This window comes from Sebastes fasciatus, chromosome 13 (assembly GCF_043250625.1).
Source record: "Sebastes fasciatus isolate fSebFas1 chromosome 13, fSebFas1.pri, whole genome shotgun sequence".
Lineage (NCBI taxonomy): Eukaryota > Metazoa > Chordata > Actinopteri > Perciformes > Sebastidae > Sebastes > Sebastes fasciatus.
The window spans coordinates 10,806,448-10,815,625 of record NC_133807.1 but is presented as its reverse complement, the minus strand read 5'-3'; the positions used below and the strand labels follow the sequence as shown (position 1 = coordinate 10,815,625).

Sequence of the window (9,178 nt, the reverse complement as noted above, 5' to 3'; positions counted from 1 at the left end):
TTTTGCAGCAACAGAGGTTTTATTATTGTGAATCATTTTTCCAACAGGGTCAGACATCAAAGATCAGTGACTTATTTTTTTTTTTGCATTTATAATAACAGATCTGATAACAAAAAGTGCAGACGGTTGTGAGTGAGAGTTCGGCTCTGTTCGGAGAAAGGAAATACCGGTAGCTTAACCATTACCACGTATTAAATGGCTGTAAAAATGTTTGTGAGCTAACGTCTTAATTCAGGAGCTCCCAGTTTAGCGTTTTTCCAGATACAGGTTAAGAAACACCAACCTGTGGTTGAGTGAAGTCCCAGCTGAGACGAGTCAAACGTGACTCCTAACCTTGTTGGGACGTTGCTATGTGCTAACCGGCATATTAAGAACATTTAAAAAGTTGCCTCACTTTCTCTACATCACACCAATTAACCCATCACCTGCTCCCCTGTTTGATCTGCACACAGTGGAATAATTGTTGAAAAGCGTTGTGGCTCTCCAGATTGTTTCACCACGTATCCCCCTCTCCTCTCATCTCATCTCCTCTTTGGTCCTTTCACGTCTATGGCTGTGGTGAAGCTCCAAATTTGGAGCTCAGCTTGGTGACGAGGGCCATGATTTTGGGGTTGTTCTGGTACTTGGCGATGTTGGCCGGGTTCTGTGCCACATCCTGGAAGGCAGTCATCACCTCAGGGTCCTGGGGTTTAATGCAAACAGAGTCATCTTTAAGTCATGTAGTGCATTTCAAAAATCTGTTTTAAAGATGCAGTGAAATAAAACAGGACATTCTCCTAATCCTGGAAAGTGGGTGAAGATTAATCCGGATTAATCCGAACAAACCCTTTAAAAAAACAACAAAGTTGCACAATAACACTAACTAACTGATCAAGGCAGCGGTAGACCAGCGACCCCCGTGTTCTGCGAGGTAAAATTACTGTTTTTGTCAAAGGAGTCTGGTGGCTTTGAAGAGAGCATGAATGGAAATAAGGGCTTCAAGGTAAAGCGGTGAAAATATTCTAAAATTAGTGTACATTTAAACTGATATTGATTATTTTAGGTGGCCAAAATACGTTTTGCTGCCGGTCCCGTCCACAGCAGTACATTGCTTTGCTGGTAACTCGGCAAGAAAGAGAATAAGCGTGTATTTCCCAAAATGTCAACCTATTCCTTTAGTATCTGTATAACCTGTAAGTCATGGGGCACGTAGCGGTGGGGTGTGGAGGATTAATGTTGAGCAGTTAAGTCACCTTCATGGCGTTGAGCAGCTCAGGATCCTTCAGGAGTTCACCGAGACCAGGCATGCCAGCAGGGGCTCCGCCTGGGAATCCAGCAGGACCTGCAGAAAAACAACCAGACTCATTAACTGTAGCAGCACTCATTATTGCATTTAAAAAGGTGCAGTAACATCTGTCTGATAAATCAATGATGAATCCCAACTGCACAGAGTAAATACGATACCGGTGAAACAAACAAATGACTCCGAATAAATATCGACCTGTAATTGTCAAGGACACAAATCCTCAAATGACTAAACAAATCATCCATTGTTCTGGCTTTGGATCCTACAACATACAATACTTATGTAGCTGAACAATAAAATAATCAAAGTGTGTAGAAAGAGATTTGCTTCTCCAATGACATTTGGAGTGTTCATCTCATCCCATCATGCAATGAACCGGCCTGTTTCCTCTCTCCTACCTGGGAAGAATCCTCCTCCGAACTGTCGTTCTTCCTCCTCCTGTTGAAAGACAAAAGAGCAGGATGAGTTTATCAGTGTCTGACAGACAACTCTCTTTTTTTGTGAAAATGTTACTGCCGTTCGCTTTGGGTTCAAAATGATGAATGCAAGAATGTAGATGATGTAGTTTCTCATGAAGACACAGGCTCGAACTGCATTTCTTTGTAGTCTGAGCATTCGAGATCAATGCCTAACCTTAACCGTCTCGCGACAGTTTCCCCAACTCAGGGTTACCTTCTAGACACGACCGCAAAAGTGTAGGAATTGATTAGAGTGTTTTTCTGCTCTAATATAGCTACAAATGTTAGCATGTCCGGCTAACTACCTTAGTACGTACAGTAGTAGTAACCCAGAGTTACTTCAAAGTCCAAGGAGCATTTCATGCTACATTAATATGTGGGGTTACCGGTTTTGTATAAGCTTGACAGGCGGAGCAACAGTGACTAAGGGCGGGGCGGGGCTTAGCGGATGTCAGTTGTGCCTTTTAGCTACTGAGGTGGGAAAATCATGGACACCAGCAGTGAAGTGTTTGGCAGCTCTGGAGCAACTTAAAATTGTACAGCTTTTATCAACTAATTGTAGTACATTAGTATGCCGTTACAGTTGACCATATAGGAAGTCTGAAATAGGAAAATCCCCCACAGCAACTCACCCTCTGGACCCGCGTATGCTCCTCTCTGGCTTTCTTTACCCGCTCTTGTTTATCCTTAACCTCCTTCTCTTCTCTCTTGCGCTCGTATTTGCGTCTGTGCTCCATGATTTTGTTAGCCTGAAAAACAGAAAAAGGGAAACACGATAAGAATGAGGAACCACAAACTCACGGCTGGGAGCATCGGCTATAGAGTCCCTTCTGGAGCCCTACTCTGATCAAACCGTCTATCTGCTTCAGGATCATCTGAACACTGAAATACATCACAAATATGTCCTCTAGCCTCTAATTCTGAGCTCGCACACATTAAAATGACATGTCTGCGTTACAGTTACTACGATTTAAAAAGGCTGAACAGTGTTTTTTATTCCCTCTTTTCTCTGGCATTGGTACCTTAGGCTGGACCTCCTTCAGCATCGCGCTGGCGTCCTCGTCATAGTCCAGTTTACAGGCTGTGGCCAGGTCCCTGGCTGCCTCCTCCCAGTGGCCCAGCAGCCTGCAGCACACACACGAGGCAGCAAGCAAAATATAGTACCATCAGACGACTAACCAGATGGCAATAAACTGCATGAATTCACAGACAATCGAATGCTTTATTAATTCACCCATCCTCATGACATATGCCATGTGAGCTAACAGTGATCTTGCAGTTTCATTGAATGTCGCACTGAGAGAACGGTCTACTTAAACCTTGCTGGCAATCTGTGTAAGACTGCAATGTCGACAAAAACATGGTTCAACATTTTTCAGAAAATGGTGCTTTACAATGTGGATTCTGTGTGATTTCGGGGCAGCACTAACACGGGTTTATTCTACATCGCTGGTCCTGCTGTAACCCCGCAGCTAGCTCGGCTGATGAAATATTAAATGCCAGTTTGCCGAACAAGATGAGGTGTGTCATACTTGCGAGTGTTTACACTGAGGGTTTGGTTATTTCACGCGTATGTAAAAAAATATGTAAAATAGGAAATGTACCTGTGAGCTTTTCCCCTCCACTTGTAAGGCTGTGCAGAGTCTGGGTTGATGCTGATGGCTCTGTCACAGTCTCTGATGGCTGCGTTGGGTTTCTGCATTTGGATGAAGACGCTGACACAAAGAGGACGACTGATTACACTCACAGTCGTTCATAACAGTCACTGTGAGTGGAGTAGTCATAAGGCAAAAAAAGACACCCCTTAAAAGCTCTTAAATGTCAAAACCTGAATGAAAACCCTGAGGACGACTCACCTGGCCCTCTTGGCGTACATGATGGCTACGCACGGGTTCAGCTTGATGGCTTCAGTAAAAAGATCCAGAGCTTTCTGCAGATTGCCTGTAAGAGAAATCAAATTGAAACGAGTATTAGAGATCATGAATCGAATTCTATTTTCTTTTTATTTATCTCATCAATACAGAACCTGTATCTGCATGCACTTTCTGAACAGAATTATCAACCTACCTTCTCCTAGAGCATCGATGGCCGCCATCTTCTTCTCACTGGCCTGGTCCATCATCTCCTCTGTGACCTGAGGAAATGTAACGGACACAGATGTTCAAACTGATCCCGTCTAAAGTGGTAAAGGCTTTGGTTATTTTCCAGGCCTGGAATATCTCCTTTAATATACAGAGTATATATATTTGTGTAACTGATTAATAGATGACATAGAAAAGCTCAACGGTTTACCTCGATGGTATCATACTCTCCCATCTCCTGTGGTTCATCAGTGTCTGGTTCGATCACTCCCTCGTTGTCCATTTCTGAAAAACATACAACATTTTACAATGAGCTCTTGTTGGGACACAAAAACAATACCCATTGGTTTGAAAAATCTGATTTATTGTACTCTTCACAGTAATAAGGACTTATTGGTAATAAGTAAGGTACATTCTTAGAACCATTTTGCTAAGATTTACCTACCCAGTAACAATAATAAATTAACTAAAGCGATGTATAAAAACACACATATTTATAGAATAAATAAAAGACTGACTGCTTGGACCTATGTCCTTGCATGCATGGACCTACAGTATGTGTGTAGAGGCTTCCTTTATCAAGAGTTGCAGTATCTGATACTGTAGGTGCAGGGCTCCTGTCTTTTCTAACTATACCTTAAAGAGGAATAGTTTGACATTTTGGGAAGTATGCTTATTTACTTCCTTGCCGAGAGTTAGATGAGAAGATTGATACCACTCTCATGTCTGTACGGTAAATATGAAGCTGGAGTCAGCAGCAGGTTAGCTTCACTTAGCATGAGATTGGAAACAGCTGGAAACAGCTGGCCTGGCTCTGTCAACAAGGTGACAAAACCCCAAGTGTAAAAACTACAATTTATTGTTTTTCCAGGGGTTACGTGCCATATCTACTCTCTCCACAGGAATCACACCTACCCTTGTCCCCCGAGGCCAGAGCTGCGATTTAAGAAACTTTGTGTACCTATATCACTCTCGTCATTCTCAGACTGCACAGGACGCTCTGGCTCAGGAGGTGGAGCTGGAGCTGATGTAGGGGGAGGTCCACAAGGACAGCCACCCTACAAGTAAGAGAGCACTCTGTTATAACATGAAAAAACTAAAATATCAAATCATCAAGTATACAATAAATGGGATAATAACAATATTTATGTGTCACCTGGCATGACGGCTCTGTCTTGGCTAGGGGAGGGATTGTTGCACCCATGCTGCAATAGAAAATGATGGAGAACAATTCAGTGAGCAATACAAGGACCAAGGATATTTAAATGTATTTACAGTTTTTTTTAATCAATATTTTGAAAAATTTCCCAGAAAATGTACTTTATATCACAAAATGTATATACATTGATATTACAATGTATATAATATATTACAAATCCTCAGGGACTTCTACCGAGGCACCATAGAGAGCCTCCTGACAGGCTGCTTCACCACCTGGTACGGCAACTGCGCCAACGTGGACCGTACGGCGCTGGGAAGGGTGGTGCACTCGGCCCGACACATCACCAGGTGCGAGCTGCCCAACCTGCAGGAGCTGTACACCCAGCGGTGCCTCAGGAAGTCCCTGAGGGTCATTAAGGACAACACACACCCCCACAACAGCCTGTTCTCCCTCCTGCCCTCTGGTAGAAAATACAGGACCCCCAGGACTCTCACCAGCAGACTGAGGAACAGTTTTTTCCCCCAGGCCATCAGACTTTTAAATAGATAATTCATACGACACCCTCTCACACAAAAAGTACCTCAATCATATATCTTATACTGTATATGTTCTTAATGTATATGTTCTTAATATGCCTTATACAAAGTATTTCCTTTTATAATTGTAATATAACTTATTATTTTTAATGGAGCTTCCCAGCGAAAGGCATTTCACACGATTGTACTTGTATAACCAGCGTGACAATAAACAGCTTGAATCTTGAATATGATAAATAATACAATAATAAACAGACACGTATACGTAACAGCGTTTAGGGTTACTGCCATTATTTTAAAAAATGGGGGAAAAACATAGGAAGAAGATACTTGTTATCAAAGATAAATAATTTCCCTTGTTGAATGAAGGGTTTGCATGTTCTCGATTGACGTTGCATGAGATCATTTTCTGCATATATATTATATATGTAATATATAATTTTTAATATATAATTTTTATTATTTTTAAAAAATATATAAATAAATAGTTAAGCTTAATAATGGATTAAGTACTCAGATCCTTTACTAAAGTAAAAGTAGCAGATACAACAGAATAAAAATACTTCAACAACCAGCCTAACTGTTACAGTATATATATATATATATATATATTTAATGAGATCATTTTCTGCACACACACACACACCCAGTCAGTGGTCCATCATGGCTTTTGTACTGGTAGGTAGGCGGGACAGGGCACGTGGTGCGCTTGCAGTCTGTCTGAGACTTTATCTAAGTACTGTAGTGGCATAATGACAGAATAAATCCTCCTATGAATATGTTTACATAACAGCCTGGATCCTGGTGCACGGTGTGTGTTCACAGTCACAGGTTGTGGAGCAACAACAACAACAGTTACTATATATATATATATATATATATATATATATATAAAACTAACCCCAGCAACCAGGTCCGGAAGAAGCTCATCTCTGGAAGGTGCAGGAGATCAGGACTGGACTCGCACATCTGCACGAAGCCCTTTAACTCGGACACTTTGCGTGGGTCCATGCTGCTCTGGTCACGTCCAGCACACAGCAGCAGCTGCATGTAACCAGAGACCAGAGAGAGAAACACAGTTAACAACAACTCAGTGTGTCTTTGTTTACCTGCTCTAACGGCTAACGGTCACACGCGCACCGTTGAGCTAAGCATGCTAACGTATGCTCACTTTGTTCACTCCACACGGCACATAAACGCAACAACACGTGTAATTCAGGAGCTTCGCGATGAAGCAACGCAGCCCAACTATCTAATTAAAGGGTATTATAGTGGTCACAACACAGAGAAGTTTCTAGAAATGTGAAACCGTGACGTGATGACCGTTTGACGCATGATGCCGTCGTTAGCTAGCTGCACTACGGGCCGTGATTAACGACTAACACTCGGTATATGCGGTCGTTCATGCAGGTAAACGAAGGGGAAACACACCTGACAGAAGATCTACACCGTTGACAGCCGAGAGGACACGCAGAGCACGGTAGCAGTTGATTTGTATCTCTGCTGCTTCACTGGTAGGTACTGGTGTCGTTGGTGTCGTCGCTCCTGTGTTTTCATTCAGGCGGGCTCTCGGACAGACTGACACCAGAGGGCGTGGGGGTTTGTTGTCCTGAGTGCGGCCTGGCAGGCAGCAGCTTTAAGGATGCACGCATAGCATATCCGCAACCTTTTTTATTCTTCATACTTTATTTCGAAAGTTCAAGTACTGTAGTTACATAAATATGTTCAGATTTTTCATTACCAAAAAAATCAGCAAATATATTTCACAGTATAAAATAATATACTGGAAAATACACTGGGAAATTTACTGTGAAATATATTTCACAGTAAAAATAATGTACTGTGAAATATACTGTGAAATACTGTGAAATATATTTCACAGTATTTTATTTGATACTGTGAAATATATTTCACAATATAAAATAATACTGTGAAATATATTATTTGATACTGTGAAATATATTTCACAGTATATTATTTGATACTGTGAAATATATTTCACAATATAAAATAATACTGTGAAATATATTTCAGTGTAAAATAATATACTGTGAAATATTTTATTTGATACTGTGAAATATATTTCACAGTATCAAATAATATACTGTGAAATATAAGGTGAAATGTATTTCACAGTATCAAATAATGTACAAATAAAATAAATTCTACAACAAATGTAAGGAAAGGAAAAGATGAATAACAAACAAAAAAACCTAATCTGTTAAACACTTGGAATACATTTGAAATGTCTAAATAATCTAATAGCTTTTGCCAATTTCAATCTTTGTTAGGATGATATCTTTTCAAAATGTTTTGAGAAGTTCTTCAGTAAAATAAACCAAAAAGAAGTACAACAACAATCTAAACAACAATCTACAAACACATGTTCAATAGTTTCCCCTTCATAATTGCAAAAAAGTGCATCTATTGTTAACAGTTGTGAAGAAATATGCAAATATTAGCTTTAGCAGGGTAGTAACTGTGTACAACCGTAAATAAAAACTCCTTCATTCTATTTGAAATTATATATTTATAAGGAAATATAGTTTTCTATTTAAACAAATCCGCAACCATAACAGCTGCTGGAGTATTACATTATTATAGTGGTTGATTCAAAACAATTAAAGTCAAAACTTTAATGCTGGTAAAAACAACAATATTATGATTTTTTTATTATTATTATTTTAATACAATTTCAAGTAGGCTAAGCACATTGTGGTTTTCTTGTCATTCATGTATGCATGACGTAAACAATTATAATCATTAACACTTAATATATTATAGTTAAACCTTGATAAAGCCTATAATAATGCCAGTGCTTGTATAATCCGTAGCCTCACATAACCATTTGATTGGTGGAACTGGCTGCGAAGCCTAGGCTAAAATGTAAATACAGTGCCCCCTGAGAGACTAAATTCAGGGAATAAAACTCTCATAACAAAACTGTCACCTCACTGTATGTAAGTACTAGTTTCCCCCTGAGTCAGGACTCTCAGGTAGCCCTCCCAAGCAGTTACTCACCAGACAGTTTACACCAATCAAATGGTTATGTTTAGGTTTCAAGGGCTGCCAATCATTTATAGATCATTCAGATCTATGGTCATTCATGTTTTTTTTTTACCTGGATTCCAGACAGCCATAGGCCTATATGAAGTACGGAAAACATTTTGAGGAGACACAATACCCTCTCAGAATATGTAATCTATCATATTTGATAATATTTTATCAGTCATTGTTAATCCTCTTTTTTTTAAGAAAAGGCTTGTATTGGGTGGCAATGCAGTTGAAAGTAGCCTACTAATAGTTTGCAAAACAGCCTGTATTCAACCTGGTAAGGTTTAGTGACAAAGCAATGGTACACTCATGAAATCATACACATTACTGAGAGCTGCCCAGAGCAACATGTTTCTATTGTTGGCAGCTGAGCAGCTCCACTGGACCAAGTCCAGTGTATATTTTATACTTATTGTTAATCAATCTCATGAAAAGAACATGATTCTAGTAGTTAATTTTTTAAACAATCCACATACACTGCCCCACCTACATACAGTAATACTCACTAAAGCATCAAATATGCAGCTCAAAATAGCCCCCAATGTTTGATCAAACTACAGTTCAAGAAATAATTTAGTGTATACTTTATATTCATGACCAGT

General features: G+C 39.9%; 1 protein-coding gene across 2 annotated transcripts; it reads right to left on the bottom strand.

Moving 5' to 3' along the window:
* st13 (ST13 Hsp70 interacting protein) lies at nucleotides 1–7,117 on the bottom strand. 2 transcript variants are annotated; one of them, XM_074655433.1, is made up of 13 exons: nucleotides 6,954–7,117; nucleotides 6,424–6,566; nucleotides 4,981–5,029; nucleotides 4,786–4,882; nucleotides 4,036–4,109; nucleotides 3,811–3,877; nucleotides 3,600–3,684; nucleotides 3,348–3,458; nucleotides 2,766–2,868; nucleotides 2,376–2,492; nucleotides 1,684–1,723; nucleotides 1,233–1,321; nucleotides 1–682 (listed from the first exon to the last, which is right to left on the bottom strand). In XM_074655433.1, the coding sequence occupies exons 2-13, from the start codon at nucleotides 6,531–6,533 to the stop codon at nucleotides 548–550; spliced, it is 1,077 nt and encodes a 358-aa protein (XP_074511534.1). In that variant the 5' UTR covers nucleotides 6,534–6,566; nucleotides 6,954–7,117; the 3' UTR covers nucleotides 1–547. The 2 variants fall into 2 exon arrangements, with proteins under 2 accessions (XP_074511534.1, XP_074511535.1); XM_074655434.1 differs by lacking the exon at nucleotides 6,954–7,117 and adding an exon at nucleotides 6,632–6,787.
* Between the last annotated feature and the right edge of the window lie 2,061 nt (nucleotides 7,118–9,178).